Source organism: Chinchilla lanigera, unplaced genomic scaffold (genome assembly GCF_000276665.1).
Source record: "Chinchilla lanigera isolate Chin_1 unplaced genomic scaffold, ChiLan1.0 scaffold00008, whole genome shotgun sequence".
NCBI classification, from domain to species: domain Eukaryota; kingdom Metazoa; phylum Chordata; class Mammalia; order Rodentia; family Chinchillidae; genus Chinchilla; species Chinchilla lanigera.
In genome coordinates this window covers 29290598-29316585 of record NW_004955409.1, presented here as the reverse complement: position 1 = coordinate 29316585, position 25988 = coordinate 29290598, and the positions used below count along the sequence as shown (strand labels likewise).

General features: G+C 40.2%; 1 protein-coding gene across 6 annotated transcripts in view; it reads right to left on the bottom strand.

The window, feature by feature from the left end:
- Window positions 1–3833: 3833 nt before the first annotated feature.
- Window positions 3834–25988, bottom strand: part of Heatr5a (HEAT repeat containing 5A) — a 104703-nt gene continuing 82548 nt past the window's right edge. For 5 of the 6 annotated variants that reach the window (XM_013510379.1, XM_013510381.1, XM_005376957.2 and 2 more), the window contains 8 exons: window positions 24064–24312; window positions 21771–21898; window positions 19763–19910; window positions 18607–18879; window positions 15060–15284; window positions 7259–7413; window positions 5590–5803; window positions 3834–5275 (listed from right to left, as the gene is read on the bottom strand). In XM_013510379.1, the coding sequence (XP_013365833.1) occupies window positions 4968–5275; window positions 5590–5803; window positions 7259–7413; window positions 15060–15284; window positions 18607–18879; window positions 19763–19910; window positions 21771–21898; window positions 24064–24312 (1700 nt within the window). In that variant the 3' untranslated portion in view covers window positions 3834–4967. Of the gene's footprint in view, window positions 5276–5589; window positions 5804–7258; window positions 7414–15059; window positions 15285–16329; window positions 16429–18606; window positions 18880–19762; window positions 19911–21770; window positions 21899–24063; window positions 24313–25988 lie in introns of those variants that run through there. The other variant, XM_013510382.1, reaches the window with a different exon arrangement.

The following is a 25988-nucleotide window of genomic DNA, read 5'->3' as shown; positions in this document are numbered from 1 at the left end:
AAATCTCAGGGGCTGGGGATTTAGCTCAGCGGCGCAGCGCCTGCCTGGCAAGTACAAGGTCGTGAGTTCGATTTCCGGTACCAGAAAAAAACCAAAAAAAAAAAAAAAAAAGATTAAATTTCAATCTTGTTATGCAAAACACTGTAAATACCATTTTTGATAGGTAGTAATAACTTTTTATTTTCTTAAAAAATATAGGATACTTGGAATAGTTAGAATTCTGTGTTTTTTTTTCCTTTTTTTTGAGATAAGATCTTGCTACGTAGTTCAAGCTATCTTTGAATTCACTATGTGCCCAGCCTGGCCTTGAACTTGGTGCAGTCTTCCTGCCTCAGCCTCTGAGTGCTGGGATTATAAGCATGCATCACCACACCCGACTAGGAATAGGCAGAATTCTCTAAAAAAGGTTTAAAAAAATACACTGCCTAAAGAGTTGACATGTTGAAGAGTTACATGATATGTACACATGTAAGACTGGCCACCAGAAGTAATTTTCCCCAAGTAGCCCGTCGAATAATTTTAAAACTCTACAGTGAAACAGCACAGGGGCACTAAAGAAAAATGCAGTTAAAGGAAGTTAGCATCTTTGAATTTACACAAACTAGTATTGTATTTGTGGTTAAGAAGAATTAACAAGTCAACAATGGCACAATTTACTAACTGGCTGGTCACTATCAGCAGGCGCTGGGTAGCTATATTTCTAGAAAACATGGAGGTAGCCTGGCAAGCGCAAGGTCGTGAGTTTGGCTCCCGGTACCTGAGAAAAACCAAAAACAAACAAACAAACAAACAAAAACAAAAAAACGAAAACATGGAGGTAAACATGGGATCTTTTTTGGTTTTGGTACTGAGAATCAAACTCAGGACTTTGTGCTTGCCAGCCAGGCACTTGTGCTGCTGAGCTATATCCCTGGCCCAACTTCGTAACTTGAGGTCTTATAGGATTGGCAAGTTATTTGTAATGGAGAACGTTGCTGGGGATATAGCTCAGTGGCGTAAGTGCCTGCCTGGCAAGTGCAAGGTCCCGAGTTTGATTCCTGGTACCAAAAAAAAAAAAAAAAAAGTATATTCAATTGGAGAAAATAAAATGTATGTAATTCTACTGACTTTACAGTTGTGAATAGTAAGGAGCCTTGCAAAGGCTTGAGGCTTTAGGACTGTGGCCAGAATAAGAGCACACAACCATTAGACTGTCAGAGATGACCCAACATTCTCACTTTATAGCTCTTTGGAGTCCAGTCAATTCACATATTGTCAGGTTTGTATTAATGTTGTCACAGTTTGAAGGCTGACTTTCTTTCCTCATAATGTAAATCTAAGGTAGTATTATAGTGACAGGATGAAACAGGATCAAGTGAATTCTTCTCTTGAAGATTCTTACAAAACTCTTGGATTATGTATCTATTCTATCAAGTAAATGCTATTCCCTAAACCTGTATCATTCGATACTGTTTGCAGAAAGTTCATCTTGGAAGTCCTACTTTTCTTCTCTGGGCTCTCATAGTCTCATATATATCTATCTATAGATGTATCTATCTATCTATCTATCTATCTATCTATCTATATATTTTTTTTTTGAGACAGGGTCTCACTGTGTAGTTCAGGCTGGTCTTCAACTCATAATGATCCTCCTGCCTCAGCTTCCTGAGTGCTGGGATCACAGGTATATGCTATCATGCCCTGCTGGAGCCTTTGTAATACAACTTATTTATATATCTTTTTAAGTGCCTTCATGTTCCTTTGAGTTGATGGTGAAGTTTACAGAAGTAAAATTAAGTTTTAATGATTAGTAGAAGGGCATGGTGGCACAAACCTATTAATCTCAGCACTTGGGAAGCTGAGGCAGGAGGACTGTCATGACTTTGAGGCCAGCCTGGGCTACACAGTGAGTTTAAGTTCAGCCTGAATTGCATAGTGAGACCCTGTCTCACGGGGGGGGGGGGGAAGGAATCTATTATAACCAATGTTTTCATAATAAACCTTTAATAGGTTAAACAGAATAACTTAATTAGTAGCTTTACCTCTATTTCTTCAGCAAAAACACAATAAAGAAAAACAAAAAACCAAGAATAAAACTTGAAGATAGTATTATATCACTTGGTTTGAAACTGCTAATCAACTTTATCTATTTATTAGTGCTGGGGAATCAACTAGGGCCTCAGTCATGCTAGGCAAATGCTCTACCACTGAGCTACATCCCCAGCCCTTTATTTAATTTGTAGTTACCAAGCTAATTAATATGCAATTGCTTTATCACAAAAAGAGGCTTAAAATAAAACTGATACAAAGAACTTTTGATATATTTTTCAATTTTAACCATTCACCTTTAATAAACCTCTCCTTCTCAACACTGACCCAAAATCATCTTTTCTCAGGTAAGCTAGAGGGTATGTTTTCCCCCTTTTTATGTTATGGTTTGTGTCTGGATATTCCCCCAAAGCCTCATGCAGTCATGGGGCGGGCTTTTAGAGTTTATGATTGATCCATGGTCCAATGCTGGGGTTATGGGTGTGAGTGCTACACCTGCAATGGGGCAGGTGGCTTGCATACAATGTAAGGAGGGAAAGAGGCTGCTTGCTGCCGCTCCTCCCCTTTGCTCTTAATGCTTTTGCTATCTTTCACTGCCATGAACTGCTGCCCTCTGCCATGTACCACCCTGCCTTGGAGCCAGCCCAGTATGGACTGAAACCTCCACAAACTGTGAGCTAAATAAGCCTTTCCTTCCTTAATTTTCGGCGCTGGGTATTTTGTCTCAGCAAAGAGAGAAAAGTAACCAAGACACTGTATAGTCACAAACCTTTTGGTTGCAATGTGGATAAAGGTAACTGAAAACATTCAGTAAGGAGAGAAGAAAGCCCCAGGGGCACCTGCAGCAGTAAAAAGATTCCTTGATAGAGCAAGGACCACAGGAGCACTTGGGTCTGTCTCCAGCATGAATGCTGGCATCAGATGAATTCAAATCTCAGCTGCTACTCCTTAACTTCTTTATCAGTAAGAAAATATTTAGTAATTCAGTGTTATTAAGTAAGGGGATATATTAAAAGCCTACATGATACGGCCTAACTCAAAGTTCCTAACCCTGTGACTCTGGGCATATTTTTTTTCATAAGTATTAACATTCATAGAGAATCTTTAACCCAAACAATTCAGCTCATCATGCCACTAAATGAGTAGTAGTAGAAATCTTAATGTTAAACCATAAGAAATAACTGACACAGGTAAAACAATAAAAAAAAAACAACTGAGTTAAACGAATTATGTCCAGAGAACAATGCAGTCCAGCATTTGCCTTGGCAGAGGAGTGAAACTGAGTCCAGACCCAACCCACACACACCAGTGTAGTTCAACAGTTGTTAAGTGCCCAGCTGATGCTGCAGAGGCAAAATTACAGATAACATTCTCCCTATGAGGATGAACAGTGTAAGGCTGAAGATGACATCAAAATGCACTGTGATGTCTCATATGTCACAGTATTAGGCACTATGGGAACCCATGTGAGGAAGCTGTTACATTTTTTTTGGTGTAAGGAGGGTAAGTGTTGAAGAGTGCTACCAACCAGAGCGTCATTTAAGCCAGGCCTAGAAGGCCCACGGGAGTTCACCAGATAGAGCACGGGAAAGGGGCATTATTAGGTGAAGGGAACAGTAAGAAACAGATACTCAATTCCTAGAGACATTTAGGAAGACAGAATTTACATCTCTGCAAAGAATAATCCCAGATAGGCTCCTCTGAGAAAAAAGGCCAAGTTACAAAGGGATCTTATTTACTCCAGAGTTAATTTTTCTGAAATCTGTTGTCTTTTCTGAGTAAAGTAACTTAAAATACAAGAAAGATAAAGAAAATTAGCTTTATTATGTAATTTAGAAAAATTGATTATAGTATTAAATTTGTCAAATGTTTTCCATTCTGAACAATTTACAAGAGTATATACAAACATAATAAAATAGAGTGCATCACGGTGCTCTTGCTTGAATCCATGTGTTTCTCGGTTCGGAACATGCCTATCACTTCGGTTTGTAACTCTGAACAGGGGTGCTCCACATACTGCCTGACTCACAGCATAACCCTGAAGCGCAGGAAGAGCCAGCGGTCACGAACACAGCTAAAAAATATTTTTCAAGCGAAGACTCTATCATTAGATTCTTTTCTGTATTAAAATATGTTCCCTATTAAAAAAAATACTTGTATTCATTCATGATCTAAATTTGTGTATAAATATGGCATTCATATAAACCCAGAGTAGATCTAAATACAATATAGATATGAATCTATATTACACTCATCAAAATAAATGTTTGCCATAAATGTTTGAAATAGAGGTAACAGAAAATTCATTTAAGAAACAGGATACTCTATTCCATTTAAAATGAGTAAAACTTTCATTTGTGAACAAAATACAACTAAACCAAGAGGTGGTATAAAGTCCTGCTTATAGGCACGACCTCTTATGTCAAACTGTAGTGCTGCAATTAATTTTTACCATAATATATTGGATAATTCTAATCCAAGTTTCCTAAATAGCTTTCCAATCATTAACTTTGCTGGAGAAGTGCAAGGAAGTTTAATAATATTACTGAATAAGGCAGAATCTTCTATTAGTGACTAGGATACAATGTATGTGCAGATAATTTATACCAGAGTGAAATCTGTATCTGTCCAGAATTAATGTATACGGACTGACAGAAGAAATCCATTTTTAAAGCAGTGGACTGTTCAGTAAATTTAATTCTTTAGCACATTTTTGAAATTCCTGGCTAAAGTTCTGATAGCTCAATGGCCTAATTAAGTGGGGAAAAAAATCCCACCAAATGTTGTTTGCTGTCAATTTCTAAGTCACAGCTATTTAAGTTAAAACAATCAACTAGATCTCCAAGTGCACTTGAATCTAAACTTTCACTTTGTCCCCAAAGAGAAGGAAATGATCAAGTATTATACTAAGGTGCTCACTAGTCCAAAAACAAGTAAAATCAGAGGAAATTGGTCTTTAATTGGATGCTTGAATTATTTCCAGGGTTCTTAGTATGTTTAGATGATGGTAACTTGACTTTGACACTTTCCTGATTGCCTTTTACAGCAGCCTCCAGGCGGGCTTTCAGGGCTGGAGAAGAAGCCATTATATTTTTAAAAACTGATGAATACTGAGGCCCAATCTGCATGAGATTTTGCAAAGCAAAGTCATGTAAATTCCTCATCTTTGAAGGTGCTGATGCCAGAGCACTCTCATCCAAAAGGAAGGAAATGAGGATAGGCAGGAGACAGGCCACCAGCTGAGCACCTAGGAAGTAAACAAACAACACAAATTCAGAAAATAAATGTTTATCATACAAGGCTGCAAAAGCAAATTCAGAAAATAAATGTTTGTCATACAAGGCTGCAAAAGCCCTCAAACTGTACACATTTTTCCTTCAGGAAGAAGCAGTTCTTCCGATCTCTTCTGCCAAATTAATACTAAATAACATCAATACCTTCTACTTCCAATAAATGTGAAACACTGATATAAAGTGACTAAGTGAGTGTTTTAAAGCTAGTACTGAAATTCTGGAGTCTGGAGCAATTCTGAGAGAGTATGAATTCCCTGCTGACACTTACGGTGCTGTTCTTCAGCAATGGTAACCAGTGCTTCCAAGATCTTTACACCTTCTTGAAAGATCTGAAGCTCAGCAGTATCTTCAGGTTTTCTTTTGTTTATTTCCTGCAGCTTTTCCACGATAAAAGATGCTAAAGAGTAAATGTACGGGTATGAAACAGCTGGGTTTGGGTACTGGAAAATGGAATGTAGGAGCTGATAGGTCTTGAACTGTACCTAGTCAGGAAAGAGACAAGAATGGTATAAACTGTAAAAAAAAAAGCAGGGCATGGAGGTGCACGCCTGTAATCCTAGCACTTGGGAGGCTGAGGCAGGAGGACTGCCACGAGTTCAACGCCAGCCTGAACTACATAGTGAGATCCTGTCTCAAAAAAAACCAAAAACAAAACAACAACAAAAAGAATCATCCTTTATTTTGATTGTATTTGAATAATTACCTTTTTCTAGAGAAAATCTGATTCCTCTATCTTTGGGAATAAATATATTTGTGAGCATGGGCTACAAGCATATAAAATAGGAAATTAATCTAACAAATGAAATGGCCATAAAGGAATGGGATCAACTTGTACGTACTGTTTTTGAAATGGGCCCCATTATTTCACAATCATATTGCTGAAGGCATATGTTACAGCCTTCCTTTTTGTTTTCTTTTCCTTCTTCTTCCTCTTGCCGTACTGGGAAATGAGCCAAGGTTGTTGCACTGAGATACCTCCCCCAGCCCTTTTTACATTTTTTAAATTTTGAGACAGGGTATCACTAACTTGCCCAGGCTGTATTCAAATTTGGGATCCTCCTGCTACATCCTTCTGGAGTGCTGGGATCGCAGGCGTGCACTACTATGCCTGGCCACAAAGTATTTTCTATAAGTTCTAAGTTCTAGATCTACAGAGGACCTGAAATTCACGGGATTTATGTCCTAGAGCACCTATGAATTTGAAAAACTGCAAATTTCAGATGTGGTCAGAAAAGTACAGGTAAATGCCTATTTTTACAGTTTAAACCCTAAATATGCTATGTCTCCCACAGCTATGCAATTTAGTTTAGTAAAATACTGTATTAATAAAGCTTAGAAGTTGCAGGGCATTCTGGCAGCATCTTAGGGATCTTTGGGCTTTAAGAAGAACAAAACTTAGAACACTTGAGATAGCTAAAGCAGCCTGGTATGATGCAGGAATGCTGGCACATCTGCTGGAGATCGGTTACCGGGCAGAGCCAATCGGCAGCAAGGAGAACTGAATAACGCTCTTGGATTGGCTACTTGGAAACCTCCCTCCAAAAAAACAATTGTGAAGGATATTTGCAGTTTCTGCGAAATCATGGGGGTTTCTGTGAACAACTATTAAGTTCTAAGGAAAAATCTGCGAATGACTGACGCTGCAAACTGTGAATCAGGATTTCGCAGCAGTATACTATACACCAGTTTTCAGATATCTTCACTTCAAATTTAGACTTTTAATGTTTCTTCTTTCTTTCCTCCAGTACCTTTTACCCACAGAATCGAAGAACAAATACCATTATTATCTGGTTTTGTTACCACAAGAAAAAGCATTAATCCAAAATCTAAAAATAAAAAATTGCACCCTGATAATTCTACTTGGAGTTAGCAAAACTACAAAATTTTGCAAAAGCCTAAACATATTATTACAAACCCCTCTGGTAAAAGACACTTACCATGGGATCTTTTATCTCAAGAGTAGCCTTAAATTTCTCAATACAGCGATTCTGAAGGCATGGGATGGTAGTCACTTCTGGACTGGTAGACAAAATAAATATTGTGATAGCTGTAAGTAGGCTGACTTCATCAAGGTCTTCATGTCCTGCATCGACTAAAGAGAAACGATCGGTGAGAACAGCTTTGTGCATGTATGTGAAGCTGTCTTTGATAACAATTTTTTTGTGTATACAACAGATGCAGAGAATAAACACTGACTGACAAGACTTTATGAACCCTGGCGAGTTTGAGATCAGCCTGGGCTACAAAGTGAGCTCAAAGCCAGCCTCAACTGCATAGTGAGACCCTGCCACAAAAAGACAACAAAACAAAACAAAACTAACCAAAAAAAATGCTTGGCAAATGTGCACTGTAGGTAATTCTAGAGCTGACAATTAGCAGAGCAGATATCTTCAAAGGTAAAGATATCAGTAAACACATTCACTACTTTTGTGATCCTGGATGTCTAAGTTTTTCTTCACTTTTCTTATCTGTATAATGGGAATAACGGTATTCACATTTTCACAATGACTGGGTTATAAAAAATACACGAGCTAATCTATGTGAGACATTTAGGAAAAGGCAAGAGTTGTATTATCTGAAAGCATACTATGTGATGCATTTAGAATCCATGCCACACATAATGCTTAATATGAATTAGCTATTATACTTTTTTTTTTGGTCTTTTTTGAAACAGGGTCTCACTGTGCAGTTCAGGCTGGCCTGGAACTCATTTTGTAGCCCAGGCTGGTCTCAAACTCACAATGATCCTCCTGGCTCAGCCTTCCGAGTAATGGGATTACAGGCATGCACCACCACGCCCGGCTACTATACTATTAATAATTGGTATCTTTTGTTTTGGAGATGGGGTCATGCTATGGCTGGCCTTGAACTCCTATAACCAAGTGACTTTCCTGCCTCAGCTTTCTGAGTAGCTGGGACTATAGGAGTATGCTTTGGTACCTGCCTTATTATTTCTACTATGTGCCAACACCAAAATGCTTGGGCAATTATCTTTTGCTTTACTGAAAGTATACCCACCAAGTAAAAATACCTTAGCATACCTTTTTTTAACAGGACAGAAAAGTAGTAGACAAAATAGCTATGGAAGGCACAATTGTATAAAGACTTTTGTATTATCATCTTGGGGCTGGGGATTTAGCTCAGCAGCACAGCGCCTTCCTGGCAAGTGCAAGTTCGTGAGTTCAATTCCCGGTACCAGAAAAAAAAACCAAAAAACCAACCAAACAAACAAACCAGAAGTAATCTTATACTGTGTTTCATGTTGCAAAGTCATATTCACTGAGTAATTTAAATGAACCTACTCTGAAAAAATGTTACCTGAGAAACAAAAACGTGGCAAACACAACTCATTAAATTATGAGTGAACTGTTACTTGGGAAAAATGACACACACATATAGTAGCTTTGGTGTTATGCTTTACAACTAAACTACCCCCAAAAGTCGCTGGTCTTTGGAGGGTAACTGAATCGTGGGGTTGCTGTATCATCAATGGATTCAGTGCTCACAAACTGAGTGTACTGTTAGGAGGTGGGGCCTGGTTGGAAGGAGTTCACTGGAGCCCTGACTTAGAAGGAGGTATTCTTGCTCTAGCTCCTCCCTCTTCTATTTCCTGGTACCACAATATAGCACCTTTCTCATGCCATTACACCACGCTATTTTGCTTTGGAGCAGCCAACCATGGACTGAACCAACCAAAACTGTGGGCCAAGATGGACCTTTCCTCCTCTGAGTTCAAGCATCAGGTGTTTTGTCTCAGTGAAGGGAAGGCTGACTTGGTATAGAAAACTGGTACCTTCAGTGAGGTCATTGCTGTGATTGTACCTGATCGTGTGATTTAGAAGCCTTTTTCTGGAAGAGTCTGGAAAGATTTGGACATGGGCCAGAGAAGTCTTAGAACACAATATAGAGTCTGATGGGTGATCTTGGTCAGAGCTCAGAACCAGGATGCTGATAGGATGAGGACAGTAAAAGTCAGGCTCAGGAGGTTTTAGTGACTAGAAGCCATATGTGTTACACTCTGGCAAAAACTGTACCTGTATTTGGCCCATATCCTGAGACTTTGCAGGAGATTGAGATTAAGGGAAGGACACTAATTGATCTCGTGGAGGAAATTTTAATATAGCCTAACATTCAGGCCCTGGTATGTATACTTTTTTTTTTTTTTTTTTTGCAGTACTGAGGATTGAACTCTTGACCTTGCGCTTGCCAGGCAGGCGCTTATGCCACTGAGCTATATCCCCAGCCCTAAATAAGTGCTTTTCTTTTCTTTTTTTTTTTTTCCTGGTACCGGGAATCGAACTCATGCCCTTGCGCTTGCCAGGCAGGTGCTGTGCCACTGAGCTAAATCCCTAGTGCCCCCTGGTATGCATACTGCTGGCTGTGTTCAAACAGATTTATAGTGAGAATAAGGAACAACACAGCAGAGCCAAAAGATACAAAAGAATTTGCAGTATGCCTAGAAAGGAACAGCCTGTAAAATTGGGGTCCAGAAGGGTTAAGAGAACATGGTTGTTAAAAAGATCAGTACTGAAGAAAGAAGCCAAGTACTTTGTATCTGGACAACAGGAAAGATGACTTGAAGGCATCTCAGAATTAATCAAACCTCACCTTTCACAGGCTTCAGGGTACAAAATTGTAAAGATTTCCTCTGAAAAGAGAGCCCCTGGTCCCCTACTGGAGAAGGGCTACCTAAGGCAGTGGTCACTGACCGGTTTGGCACAAGGGACCAGTTTCACGGAAGACAATTTTTCATGAACCAAGTGTAGGTGAGGAGGTGGTAGTTTTGGAATTAAGAATCTTGTAAGGAGCGCACAGCCTGGACCCCTCACATGCACAGTTCACTGTAGGATTGGTACTCCTATGACAATCTAATGCTACTGCTGATCTGACAGGAGGCAGAGCTCAGGGGGTAATGTTAGTGATGGGGAGTGGCTATAAACACAGGTTAGGCTTCACCTGCTTGCCCTCCACTCACCTCCAGCTATACAGCCCAATTCATAAGAGGCCACAGACTGACCTGTGACCCAGGGGTTGGGGACTCCTGGCCTAGGGAACTGGTTCCCAGGATATAGTTCACTGTGCTCAGCTCGGCACTCAGAGGTCATTACAGCCATGATCCAAGGGGGGTTGGCTACCACTGGAGCTGGTGGCATACCTGATGTCATCCATATGGTGCTGGTTTTTCAGGCACGCAGAATGTAAGTAGGGCCGGGAAGGATTATACCCAGATTTCAGAATATCTGGGAAGCCATTCTGACAGGGCAGTGTGTGAAACTGTGAGAATGAAGCTACAGGTGCAGTAGAGACCCCAGGAATTTGGAGATGCCAGCAACATGGAATATTTACTGAAGAAAGCCACAGGCCTCAAGCAAAGCCACCAAGAGAGAGCCTAAGTGGGCTACAACGAGCAAAACCGTAGGGATGGGCCACACTACTCAAGCTCCTTGGAGGTCACGTCTCACCGTCATGTGCCCCAGATGCTGGATATGGAGCTACAGGATTTCATGTTTGCCCGGCTGGGTTTGGTCTTACTTTGGTCCAATGCCTTTCAATACCACTATTTCTTGTGGAATGGAAATGTTTACCTTGTGTCAATGGATGTTAGAAGTATCTAACTTTCTTTTGGATTTTATAAAGGCTCAAAACTAAGAGTTGTTTTTGTTTTGTTTTGTTGAGACAGGGTCTCACTATATAGTTTAGACTGGCTTTCAACTCATTATGTAGTCCAGGCTGGCCTCAAACTCACAGTAATATTCCTGCCTCAACCTCCCAAGTGCTGGGATGACAGGCATGCACCATCACACCCGGTATCAAAGCTAAGAATTTACTTTGAATCTCAGAGGAGACTTTGGATTTGACTTTTCAAATTTAGCAAGTCTAGAGTTGTTAAGACTTTTGTGACTTTTAGAGATGGACTAAATGCATTTTACATAATGAGGAGGACATAAACATTTTGGAGATAAGAAACAAAGTTTTGGTTTAGATCTAATGTCCCCCCAAGTACTGTGGTTTTGAATTACAGGTGTGTGCCACCATACCTGACAAATGTCATGAGTTTAGAAGGTGATTAAATCATCTCCTGATTAAATCAGGAGACGCTATACTCCTCAGTGATGAGTTCAGTGGCTGAATGTGCTGTTTACTTGGAAGTGGATCACTATGGGTGTGGCTCTTCCCTCTCTCTGCTCTCTACCTGCCATAATATAGGCAGATTTTCTCCACCATGCCATTTCCGGACATGGTAGATCATGGACTGACCCTGCTGAAACTGTAGGCTAAGGTGGACCTTTTTCCAATTGAGAGTGTTGGGTATTTTGTCCCAGTGATGGGAAGGCTGACTGATGCATTTGGTTACATTCATTTAACAAACACTAAGGTGTCAGCCCTCTTTCAGGCACCAAGAATGCAATTTATAGAAAAGATATACTATGAGCAGGGAAGAAGATAAAAAAGAAACCATAAAAGCGACCCAGGATAACTGATAATTGTGTGGTCAGAGAAAGTGTTTTCTTTTTTCTTTTTCCCCCCTCTTTTGGGTGCAATATTGGAAAATGAACCCAGGGGCACTGCCACTGAATTACATCCCCTGCCCTTTTTTTTTTGAGACAGGGTCTCACTATGTAGTATAAACTGGCCTTGAACTCACTTATGTAGTCCATGTTACCCTCAAACTCAGCGATCCTCCTGCCTCAGCCTCCCAAGTTCTGGGATTACGGGTATATGCCACCATGCTCAGCTCTCCCAAACTTTTTTTACTTTTACTTTGATACAGGGTTTTGCCAAGTTGCCTGCACTGGGGTTAAGCTTGTAGTCTTCCTGGCTTGCTCTCCCACAGTACTCAGAACTACAGGCCTGTGCTCTGTGGGGTCTAGAGGAAATAATAGCTGAGCTGACACCTCAGAGAGATACTAGCAATGAAAGGAAAATCTTATGGATGAGTAGAATCTATCTTACAAAAACATTTGAGTATTTTTAAGGTATAGTAAGTATCTTATAGGTAGTATTAAAATTAAAATGTTACAAGCATTAAACATTTAACCCTGAGGCTGGAGATACAGCTCAAACAGCACAGTGCCTGTCTGGCAAGTGCAAGGTCCTGAGTTCGATTCCCAGTACCAAAAAAACTCCAACCAAACAACAACAACAAAAAATTAACCCTCAAAACGGACAGCGCCACAAAATAAATACTCTACTTCCTTCTACTGTATGGATGAGAAACAGATAATTAGTAAGGTAGACAGTTTCATTCCAGAGAGCAGTTATATTGCTCCCCATGCAGCAAATTTAATTTCAGTTATTTGTGGCAACTGAAAATTACATTATACTTAGTTTAGTAAAACTATCTTTTGATTTTCAGTAGGACAGTTTTCTGGAGTTCCTCTTTCCATTTCTTCTAAAATTTTTGGACAGATGCAAAGTTCCCTTAGTATTAGTGCTACGGAGCAGCCTCTGTGGTAAGAAACTGAGGCCTCTTGTCCCTGGCTGTCTTAGTGAGTCACCTTGGAGATGGATCCTCTAGCTAGAGTCCTGGCCATGGCGTAACAGTAATCTCCTGAGACACACTAAGCCACAAGCACCCGCTAAGGTGCCCTGAATCCCTAACCCGCAGGAAATGTCAGAAGAGAAATGTTTGCTGTTTTAAGTCACTAAGTTTTGAGGCAATTTGTTACACAGAGTATATTTAACTTGTCACGATCAGCTCTTTTAACTTCTCTCAGTAACTAGTCTAAATTTTAAGCCCTACCTAGTTCCCTCCAACACAACCAAAAGCAAGTAACAAATCCCACAAACTATTACTGTGTGTGCGATAAAGTGGCAAGTGCACTCTAACTTTCACCGCGAACACCTACCACTGTCCACGCGTGCCTTGCCTTGCTCCTCTCCTGCCGGCAGAGGCTGACCTTCTGAACGTGCCGTGGCAGGGATGCTGCTTCCTGCTGCAGTATTTCCAGCTCCAGCCCCTTCCCCTACCCTTACACCCCGTAAGTATGAACTCGTAACAAACTACCCCTCGGTCCAACACCTTCCTTTCCATTGCTTTTCTTCTTTGCATCAAGTCTATGTCTTTCTCCTTCCTTGGCCCGCACTGTCTTTTACACTGTGAGGGGCACGCCCCACCCTGTTTGACTTCTTCAACCGTTTTACACTGCTGACCCCTCCCTTTCCATTAAAAGTTGTATTTGGCTTCTGTGACTGCATTATCTTCTGAATCTCCTCGCAGCTTGATTTTGGTCCTCTTTTTGCTCCATAAACGCAAACTAGGCAAAACTGACATTTGTAACAGGACGAGGATGGCAGAATAATGTCTAGCATGTCAGAAGACTACTGAAATGCACAGCCACACAACAGGACTGGGAGTGCAGCTCGCTGGTACAGCACTTACCTACTATGCCTAAGGTCCTGGGCTTAATGCTCACACCACAAAACAAAACACTCCCCAAACAACTCCCACATGCAGACATAAGAAAAAACAAAATACATTTAATGGCTATGGAACATAATTCTGACTATCATTTATTGATATATGCCAGGTAATAAGTGAGACGCTTTCTATAAAGTATGTTAATCTAACAGTTTCCTATAATATAATATCCTTGCTGGGAGCTGTAGTGCCCATACCTACTCAAAAGGTTAAGACAGACCATTGGTTAGTTCAAGGCTAGCCTGGCAACATAAGAAGACCCTGTCTCCAAGCAAAAGAACCCCAAACAGATTAAAAAAAAAAGCAAAAAAACTAAAAGGCCAGTTTGGGCTACAAAAAAATTATATATACATATATATTTTTTTCTTTCCTGGTATTGCGAATCGAACTCATGACCTCGCACTTGCCGAGCAGGCACCGTGCCGCTAAGCTAAATCCCCAGCCCCCAAAAAGTATCTTTAATGAATGAATGAATGAATTTAGGTCTTTTTGTGACAGGGTTTTACTATACAGTTCAGGCTGGACTTGAACTCACTTTGCAGCCCTGAACTCACCATGTAGCCCTGGCTGGCCTCAAATTTGCAGTGATGCTCCTGCCTCAGCCTCCCCAAGTGCTGAAATTATAGGAGTGCACCACCATGCACAGCTAATATTCTTATTTGTTAATGAGAAAACTAAGCTTCACAAAAACTAGGTAACATGGCTAGTCATTTAGCTAGTAAATACTGGAGGATTCCGCTTTATAATGTATGGCTTTGGGCTGGGGACACAGCTCAATGGCACAGGGCCTGCCTGGCAAGCGCAAGGTCCTGAGTTTGATTCACAGTACTGGAAAAAAGAAAAAGAAAAAGAAAAAAAAAAAACTGGAACAAAACTACCTAACTATAATGTATGGCTTATACACTCTTCAGTATACGGTGTATACTAAAAAGTTCTGTCCGATGTAGATCAGTGGTGGCAAATCTATGGCTGGTGTGATGTCAGCTGTAGACACCACTGAAAGCTTTAAAAGATGCACCATTGCTGATGCAGATTATACTACATTTTAAGATATACATATTATTAGGTTTAAAGGTCTCTCACTGACAACATATAGGCTTCTTCTTGTATTTAAAGGTTAAGATAAAAAATGTGTACATACCCTCTAAACACACACTATGGTCTTCTCCTGGTGAGACTGCCGACTAGGATCAAGTAAATAGCTTAGCCTCAAAATAGTGCTCCTTATGCTCACTTTGGCAGTGCATATACACAAATTCTGTTCCTCTCACTTTTTAAAATAAACCAAGAAGATGTTTCCCAGCAGCTTTCATTACCTGGGTCCCAGCAGTCAAGAACTGTTGATAAAGCACTGCGGAGAAGGTCTGTCCACGCAGTGTGGCTCTTCTCCGCGCGGGCCATGGGGGAAGATAATATTCCTTTGAGAGCCTGCAGGGAAGCTGCGACTGTGGAAGCTAACTGCCCTCCAGGTAACTTCACAGCAGTTTCTCTAAGGACACCAACTGTGAGGTACAATATAGTAGGAAGAATTGAGATGCTTCCTGCAAGATAAAAAATTTGCAGAGGCTGAGTCCAGAACACTTTTTTTTTTTGTCTTTTTGGGACAGGGTCTTGATATGCAGTTCAGGCTGGTCTCAAACTCACAATGATCCTCCTGCCTCAGCCTCCCGAGTGCTGGGATTACAGGTGTGTGCCACCACGCCTGGCCACAACACTTTTAAGACTATATACCAAAGCCAGATGTGGTAGCGTATGCCTATAATCACAGCATTTGGAAGACTCAGGCAGAAGGATTGCTGTGAGTTTGAGGCAAGCGTGGGCTACATAGTGAATTGCAGGCCAGCCTGAACTACATAGTTAGACCCTGTCTCAACATAAACAAACAAACAGAAAAACATCATCCTAAAAAAACAAATCAATGAATAAGGAAAATGTCAAAAATTTTTTTATTTTTATGATTATTTCTTGGAGCTGAGGGTATAACTCAGTGGTCGAGAGTGTACTTTGCATATTCAAGGCCCTGGGTTTGATATCTCTCTCTCCCTCTCTCTCTCTCTCTCTCTCTCTGTCTCTGTCTCTCTCTCTCTCTCACACACACACACACACACAGATTACTTTTCATAAAAGATTGTAACTATAACATAATTTTTTATTTGTTTTGTTTTCTGAGACAGGGTCTCGCTATGTATTCCAGGCTGGCCTGGAAGTCACTATGTAGTCTACGATGGTTCTGAACTCACAGTGATCCTCCTGCCTCAGCCTCCTGGGTTCTGGAATTACTGACAAGCACCATAAGACGTGGCCTACTTTAAGTAATTTATTAAGATTATTCAGGTTAAAAGATTCTAACCCATTTAAAAAAAAAGATTACTTAGGTTGGATGATGATGAAAATGCAATAATGGGGATTGTATGCAGGGCTTTCACACTGAGCTGCATCTCCAGTCTGTTTCATTTTTACTTATTTATTTATATTTTTGAGACAGGGTTTCACTACACCGTTCAGGCTGGCCTTGAACTTACTTTGTAGCCAAAGCTGGCCCCAAACTTGCAGTGATCTTCCTGCTCAGCCTCCCAAGTGCTGGGATTACAGGCATGTGCCACCACGCCAGGCTAGGGTCTCAAATTTGTGATCCTTTTTCCTCAGTCTTCCACAGTGTGGGACACGGATGCGTGCCATAACATCCTGCAAAGGTTGAATTAAATTTGGATGGCTATAATTAGAGGTATACTTACTTTATTTATTATTATTTTTTGCAGTATTGTGGATTGAACCCAGAACCTTTGCACCGAGGTATATCCCGAGTCTTTTAAAGTTTTTATTTTGAGATAGGCTGAACTGCCCAGGCTGGGCTTGAATCTGTGGTCCCCCTGCCTCAGCATCACAGAGTGCTGGGATATTAGGCATGTGCCTGGATCTCCAGATGATATTTAAATTATACCACTTAGCATTACTATGCTCTTTCTGTTTTTTTTTTTCCTTTTTGAGACAGGGTTTCACTATGCAATTCTGGCTGAACTTGAACTCACTATGTAGGCCAGGATGGCCTTGAACTGATAGCCATCCTCCTGCCTCAGCCTCTTGAGTGCTGGAATTACAGCTGTGTACCATGCACTACCACGCCCAGCCTCATTTTCTTTTGTTTGGTACTGGATAAATAATTGTATTTACTTTGTGCTGTGACAAAGCATGAAGAACCAACTTTACTATTTTGATCATTTTTAAGTGTGCCGTCTAGTGTCACTATGTCTGTTCACAACATGGTGTAATCACCAGTACTATTTACATTCTTTTTATATTACTTTTCAAAGAATATATGGAGATCCACTCATTAAAAATATCAGAAGTTTTCATGGTAAGGAGCTGAAAAGTTAGTTCTAAGTTTAAAATGAATGTGAAGAAAGTGAAGCTAAGATGTTGTGTTTAATTTCCCTGAAGCCTGCTCAGCAAAATTCACATCGCGTGTTCTTCCCTCTAATCTTCTACTGTCACTTCTCCTGCAGCTCTTGGTATAAAGACTGTGTGAACACAAGACCTTTTAATTCAAACAAGTTTTAAGTCATCAGACTAAAAATGAGAACATGAACTGGTCAAGATACATTTAAGCAGAAATATGCTTACCAGTTAGGTATCTATTAAACACTAAATACCTGTTATATGCTACACAGAGTATATAACATTAAGTTGGAAAGAAGATACATACATCTATACTATATATCGATATCTTTTTATATAAAGTAATTACATATGCCTCTATGACATACAGCCAATACATACCTACATGTAACACACACACACACACACACACACACATCCCTGTCTATTTCACAAACCTCAGTATAAGCTTGAGGTATTTTTTTTTTTTGGTACTGGGAATCAAAGTCAGGACCTCGCACTTGCCTGGCAGGCGACATGCCGCTGAGCTCTACCCCCGGCCCACGCTTGAGTTTTTTGTTTTCTCTTTTTTCAATACTGGGAGTGAACCCAGGGTCTTGTGCATGCTAGTTATGCACCCTACCTTTGAGCTACAGCCCCTGCCATTGATTTGTTTTGAGATAGGGTGTTGGGAACAGGTCCAGGCTGGCCACAAACTTGAGATCCTCCTATCTCAGCCTTCTTAGTAGCTGGTATTGTAGATACTCGCTACTGTGCCTGCCTGAGCTTGAGTTTTTAAGGAATTCTTTACAGATGGGTTAGGCCTGGAGTTGAACTACTACTACCACTACTTATTTTTTTTTTGGATGATCGAATCTAGGATCTCACACATGCTAGGCAACTGCTCTACCACCGACAGCTCCAGCTCTCCAGTTGTTGAGCTTCGAAGGATGAAAACTTTTAAAAGGAAAGGATGGAGGCCAGGAAGATAGCTCAGCAGCACAGTGCTTGTATGGCATGAGTAAGGTCTTGAGCTCAATTCCCGGTCCCCCCAAAAAGGACAGTATGGGAATATTTATGATCAAGTATAACGGCAGAGGAGGGTGACCAGGAAGCCTTCTGTGTTTAGGATTTGCACAGATGGAACCCAGAGACTCAGTCAGGAGAGTGTCACGGAGAGCTGTAAAACCCATGTTAACTGGGGCTGGGGATTTAGCTCAGCGGGACAGCACCTGCCTGGCAAGTGCAAGGTTGTGAGTTTAATTCCTGGTACCGGAAAAACAACAACAGCAAAAACAAACCCATGTTAACTACAGAGTATGGACTGGGCTGGAAGTAGCTTAGTGGTACAGTGCTTGCTTAGTATGCATGAGGCCTGCACTCAGTTCCCAGCACAGGGAAAAAGGGTTAGCAGGTAGGGTCCATTATTTACTGAAGCCATTTCTCTTCCTTCTAGGCCAAGCAAAGTAGTCACATGCCACTGCGTACCTTCAGGAGAGCACACTGCAGGAAGTTCGGAGAGGATAACCAGTGCAGCTGAAACCAGCTGGCTTCCTTCTTCTGACAGAATCTGTGGCTTTGTTGCTCTCACTCCTGGAGTGCCTGTCAACTTAGGATTTAGTTCTGGGAGCTGTCTAACTAGAATGCACACACATAATTCCAGTGTTGCAAAGACCAAAGACTTGCCGGGCACAAGTCCTCCTGTGTCCTTTCCCTCTCCAAATTCTGGAAGGGTTTCCTTTTCAGCAGCCCCATCATCAACTAAAAGACAGAAAGAACAGCACTTAACAAATAATTTGTGCTTATTTTGCTTCTGGCAGATGGTAGTAATTCATGCCTGCTATAGGTAACATTTAATGGCTAAAATTGTGGATTAAGGTTGAAGGAGAAAGCAGTTATGGAGGTATGAGTAGTTATCTTTATGATGATTTACTGTATTTTTTTTTTTTTTTGGTACTGGAAATTGAACTCAGGACCTTGCGCTTGCCAGGCAGGTGCTTGTGTCATTGAGCTATATCCCTAGCCATGATGATTTACTGTAGCAATGGATTTTTAAAAATCTTTGTAACCCCATCAGCTTTAAAGTATTTCCTTGTTAACTCTTCCTTATTGTTAAGAATATAAGCATTTTAGGTGGGCAGGCACAAAGATAGGAACCTAGGTCTCTGATGTCTTTAAGAAGCTGTCATACCAGCCCTTCCACTGACCCCCTACCCCTGGACTTCCTGTTAGATGAGAGAATAAAGCCTTGTATTTTAAAGCTACTATTACATTGAGTTTTCTATTATATGTAGCCAAACATAATCTTAAACAATAAACTCACTAATACCACATTAGACTTATAAACAAGCTGTCAACCCAAAACATTAAAAAATTATCAGCAGTTCTTGTTATGTACATCAGTAAACGGAACTCAAGTACTTTATCAGTATAAGGGATTTTTTTTCTTCCAAAATTGTGCTAAAATTGTTTTCCCAAAAAATAGTGCTAATATACAGAAAATAATGAGAAAATTTAAAGCCATGCCTAGGATTTTACATTTGTCCTATACACAACAGATTACCTAGACTTCATAGACGCTAAGTAACACCTTAAAAAATAATGATGCTATGTGACTAATTTAGAATTAAGGGTTAATATTCACCTTCTGCACTTCGTCTTTTTTCCTTCACATGTTCTTGAGCTGCACAGATAATCTGCCTTACCACTTCAAGTGAAGCCAATTGAATGGAAGGTGATTCTCTGGTCAAAATTACACGATGTAGTACATTCAGCAACTCAATACCCAAGTCCTATTATAGAAAACAAGTAGTGAAAACTATATGGGAAACTATGCACTATTTTCAACATTGCTATTTTGACAAAATTCAGAAAAAGAGAATATAGCAAATTGCTCATAAGAAATAAAGATATTGCCTAGCATGCATGAGGCCCTATGTTCAATCCCTGGCAGTCCAAAAATGAAGAAGAAGGGGCTGGGGATTTAGCTCAGTGGCACAGCACCTGCCTGGCAAGTGCAAGGTTGTGAGTTTGATTCCTGGTACTGGAAGAAAAACAAAAACAAAAACAAAAAAAAAAAAAAGAAGAAACAAAAAAAAGATGTCAACACAATACTACTTTAAACCAACTCCAGACTGCTTTTAGTCCAATCTTGGGCACTATGATAGAAGATCAATTTCATACAGATTCTAAGTTGGGAAAAGAGAAAAAAGAAATTTCTAAAATACAATGGGAAATCTGGTTAAAGAATACAAGAGCTGAAATGTTGATTCTTAAATTTATATTAGGGTTTTCAAGTAATAACTTAAAAAATGAGGAAGTAGCTGGGTGTGGTGGCACAACCTGTAATCTCAGCACTCTGGAGGCTGAGGCAGGAAGATTACTGCAAGTTCAAGGCCAGCCTGGGCTACACAGTGAGTTCAAAGACAGCTTGAACTACATAGTGAGACCCTGTCTCAAAAAATAAAACAAAACAAAAATGAAGGAGAGGTATGGCATTAAAATGGATATCTCTGTACTCAGTAAAATCACTGGAGAAATGTTATTTCATTTTCCCTTCTCTTTTTATTAGTTACTTTGATCACTTTCTTTTTCCTTTTTTTGGTGGTGGTGGTGGGGTTAAGACAGGGTCTCGCAGTGCAGTGCAAGACGGCTTTGAACTCACAACGATCCGATCTTCCTGCCTCAGCCTCCTGAGTACTGGGATTACAGGCATGCCCCACCATGCCCAGCAATCACTTTCTTTTATCTTTGAAAATAACAGAGTAAATCTACCATTATGGTTATTTTAATATGCAGAGAAAACAATTTAAGATTTACTCATGTCCAATTCAAGTTAAGAACTTGACTAATGCTTTAAATATAATAAATGACAAGTGTTAAATATTAGTCTATGTAGAAAAAGAATCGTTGCACCCATTTACCTTAGTACTCAAGTCACTGACAACAACTAATATACTGAATAATACGTGATGCTAAAACCTACAAATGTGTTATCTACCCACGAGGAAAGCAATCAAAGGAAGTGCCACACTTTGCGCAGCAATCCTTTTACCAAGGCTGCGACTGGGCCTGGCCCCATCTACAGGCTAGCTGTCAGTCTCAGAAAACCTGGATGGACAGCCAGGTGTGCTGGTGCATGCCTGTAGTCCCAGCACTGGAGCCTCAGGCAGGAGGAATGTGACAAGTTCTGGGCCTGTCTGGGCGGTAGAGTGAGTTCAAGGGCAGCCTGAACAACACAGCCAGACCCTGTCCCAGAGGGGAAAGAAAGGAAAGAACACAGCCAAGAGAAACACTTTGTAATTGACAGTAACTAAAAGAACCAATGAAAAATTTCTCCTGGGAAATGGAATATAAGATAGAGATAAATGCGAAGGTCAGCATCAGAGAAACGCAGCAGAGAATGAACAACGTATATAACCAGTGACTACTGTACTGGACAATGCAACACGGAACCTCCCCATCATGGTAGAAAAGAAGTGGCAGAGTCAGAGGCGTGATTACTCCCGGGTCAGCACATATGCCAGCAGCATTCCAGCTCCAAGGCCTACCTCTAGCTCTTTAGTTTTTACTTCTCTTTATTCACTGAAGGAACCTGAACATGTTTGTGTTCCCTAAAATCTACAAAAGCCTAACAAAAAACAAGAGATCACCTGATCACTGCCAATTTTAGATCTGGGCCAGGGAACATCCAGAAGGGCCTGTAATGCATGTAAACAAGCAGTAATGCTTTCCATGGTTGCATCTGAGCGTAACGAGCACAGAAATTCCACACTGACGCCTGGGGGAAGCAAAAGGACGAGGCATGTTTGAGGTTCTTACTTTATGAAGCTATTCTTATATCTTTTATTTCTATAAGTTATACAAATAAGCTTAAAGGTAGCACAAGTAAATTACAGTGAATTTAAGACTACAAACAAATGATGAGGCAAATCTCTACAATTAGCAATAACTGTGCCTCACATACATCTCACTGGCTCCAGGACTGCCACTATAAAGTTCATAAGGCAAATCTCTTAGACTTGTTTTTACCATGCACACACACACATGAAGAATTCTCCAGTAAAATTTGTACGGTTTGCTTAGTTGCTATGCAACAGTTTAAAGATGCAAAAATTATAACAAAACTGTACCAAAGAACTTTGCACTCTTTAATAACTGACTAAAATTTGAGTAATCACCATGTATCAGGCACCATGCTTTACATAAATCATTTTACTAAATTCTCTTAATACCCGCTGAAGTGGGCACTAGTATTACCTTTATTTATTAACTGGTTGAGCTGGAGGTACGAGCCAGGACCTCGTACATACTACTGGAAGTGCCCAACCACCGAGCCACACCTGCAGTCCTTTAAAGCTTGTTTTAAGAAAGTTCTCAAAGGCAACTGACAACTGTTTTGACACCAGAGCCTCACACATTAAACGTTAATACTGAGCTACACCTCCAGCCCCTGGAAACACATTTTTAATAGACTCAAGGATATAAGAATCTCACAAGGCTGGCCTGGGAACTTATAATTAAATACTATAAGCCATGAGTCTTACTGAATTCACTTACTTACCTTTATAATCCTCATATTTCATTTACTCAGTAAGTTCTTTATGGCAATAAACTGTTTCCTTAGAGCTAGTTAAATGTGTAGCATTTTACTCCATTTACTCTATGAACTTACTGTATTATTTTAGAAAAACACCTTACTATAAAAATGTAGCGCTGGCTGGGTATGGTAGTACACAGCTGTAAGCCCAGTACTCAGAGGGCTGAGACAGGACGACTGCAAGTTCAAGGCACCCTGTGCTACACCGTGCTAGCCTAAACCACACAGTTGACACACTGTCTCAAAAAACAAAACAAAACAAAAATCCTTTTTAAAAATGTAGTTTTGGTAGAGCTCTTGTATGTGTGAGGCTTGGGCTCAGCAGCACCACCAAAAAAAAAAAAAAAAAGAAAAAGTCTGATAAAGCTAGAAAATGGATTAAAGTTTATAAATCCAAAATTTTTAAAACTTTGACCTTGAATATTTATTAGTAATTCCATTCCATGGAACATACTTTTTTCTTTTTCTTTGTTTTCCAACGTGGGGGACTGAACCCAGGACCTTTGCACTAAACTACATTACTAGTCCTGTTTTATTATGTATTTTATTTTATTTTGAGACAGGGTCTCACTAAGTTGCTAAATTGCCCTGGCTGTGCTTGAACCTGGAATTCTTCCAGAGTTCTGGGATTATAGGTGTCTGCCACCTTGAACACACTCTCTTTTGGTTTGGTTTTGTTCTTCTGGGACAGGGTCTCACTATGTAGCTTGGGCTGACCTTGAACTAGGCTTGTCTGGAACTCACCGTGGTCCTCTGCCTCAGCCTCCTGAGTGCTGGGACTATTCGCAGTTTGAGAATACTTTCTTAAAACCTCACTTGTTCAGAACAAGGGAGCCAATCCCTCAGCATATTCCTATTCTTTTGTTGTACATATTAAGAAATTCAGAATATTTGTGGATAACACATGGATCTTTTTGAAAACTGTGTGGAAAAAACCAGGTCTCTCCTGCAATTCTGAATTTGTTTTTTTGTTTTGTTTTTTTTCTGGTACCAGGAATCAAACTCACAACCTTGTGCTTGCCAGGCAGGCGCTGTGCCGCTGAGCTAAATCCCCACAGCCCCTCTCCTGCAATTCTTATAATTTATTCAAATTAACAGTGAAGTCAACCCTTTTTTTGAGACAAATTTTGCTATATAGTCCAAGCTGGCCTCCAACTCGTGGCCATCCTCCTGCCTCTGCTTTCCAAGTGCTGGGATTATAGGCACGTACCACCACACCCAGCAGATCAACGTCAACTTGTCATAGGATTTTAGATCAATATAGTAAGATTTGTACATTTATAGCAAGGAGACATAACTCAAGAACAACTCCTCTAGCACGGTAAGTTTATAAACCTTTTACTGACCTAAAATCAGATGGAATCTATCAGTGTAGATTTCCTCAGGGGACTTGACTGCAGCCCCAGATGATGAACCCTGACACATGGAAGTGGGTGTCACAGGCCTTGAGAGATTAGACGCTCCTTCATCTGGGTCGGCAACGACAAAGCCTGTGTTTGTAAGCCACAGTGCCGCAGCATGGAGGATAAGGGCCCAGGAGTTGTAATAATGCAGTTTTGCCTTTTCACTAGTCTCTGCTGTATAGAAAGTGCCACCTACAGGGAAAAAAAAAGAAGTAAAGTTTCAGGAGGAAAAAAAGATTTTTTTCTAATACATTTTCCCTTTTCTTTGTTATAAGACTATTTTATGACGCTGAAAGTTCACTTCTACCCGAAAGCAACTACTTTCTGATTTTTATCAGCACAGATTAGTTCTCTTTTTTTTTTTTTTCCCCCCCCCCCCCCCCCCCCCCCAGTACTGGGAGTTGAACTCACGACCTTGCGCTTGCCAGGCAGGCACTGTGCCGCTGAGCTAAATCCCCAGTCCCAAAATGAATTTTTAAATTTTTTTTTATTTTTTGGTCTTTTTCCAGTACCGGGAATTGAACTCACAACCTCATGCTTGCCAGGCAGGCACTTTGCCACTGAGCTAAATCCCCAGCCCCACACAGGTTAGTTCTGTCTATTCTCAGGCTTCATATAAACAGAATCATGTCAATATTGTGAACTTGTTTGTGACTGACTTTATTTTGCCTAACAATGTTTTTGGAGATTCATTCATGCTGCTATACGACCATTATTTTGTTACCAATATTATTTCTTCTGGGAGTACAACTGCTGGGTTACAGGGATGATTTATTTAACCTTATAAAAACTCTGCATGCCAATTCCTAACTTTTTATAATTTAACCATAACAGTTCAAAGTATGTGTATATATGTTTAAAACAAATAGCGATACCATTTACTCATTTTCAAGGTTGATGTTAGCATTTTGCCTTATTTTTTAAAATCTCTTTCTTTTTTTTCCCTTGTACTGGGGATTGAGCCCTGGGCTTTTATATTGACCTACCTTGCAAGCCCCCACCCTTTTTAAAAAAATTTTGAGACAGGGTCTCCTTAGGTTGCTAAACTGTCCAGGCTGGACTGAAACTCACAGTTCTTCTACCTCAGCCTCCCAGTGTTGGCATTACAGGTACACGACAAGCTTGGCTCCTTTTTTCTTTAAAGGCCTAATACTCTGTTACACTAATTTGTGTGTATGTGTGTGTGTGTATGTTTTGAGGCAGGGTCTTGTTATGTATGCTCAGCAATACTACTAATTTCTGTCCTTCTTCCTGTAATCATTTTCCTTAAGTCACTCTGAATCATCCCTAAAAATATTCTTACACTTTTACAATGTATGCCCTCATAAACAATATATGCTCTTACTGTGTTTAAGAAGTTTACCTAAAAGGCAGTATGCTAGGAGCATCCTCTTGTATCTTACCTTTTTTTCCCACCAAATACGATGTTCTTAAGATTTACCTATGTTTCCATATGCCTCTCCTTCATTTCTGCTATACAGTGTGTCAATAAATCAGTTTATTTCCATTGTGATCTTTCTGTGCTACTGAACAGTACAACAAACACGCTACGTATCTCTGACATATGATTCCAATAAAAATTCTAATAGAATCTGACATGCTGAATCTAAAATACATACCAGAAAATAAAACAGTAACAGGTAAGACATTGTGAAATCAAATGAGGATTAGTAAGAGTGGCTACGAAATATCTAACACACTAAATGTGGGATTAGTAATTAACTATAAAATTAGATCCTTATCCCCATTCCACACTTACAAAATAAATTCAAATCTGAATACAATTTAGAATGTAAAAGATGGTTGGGCATGGCAGCGCACGACTGTAATCTCAGCACTCAACAAGTTTAAGGAGGGGGAAAAAAAAA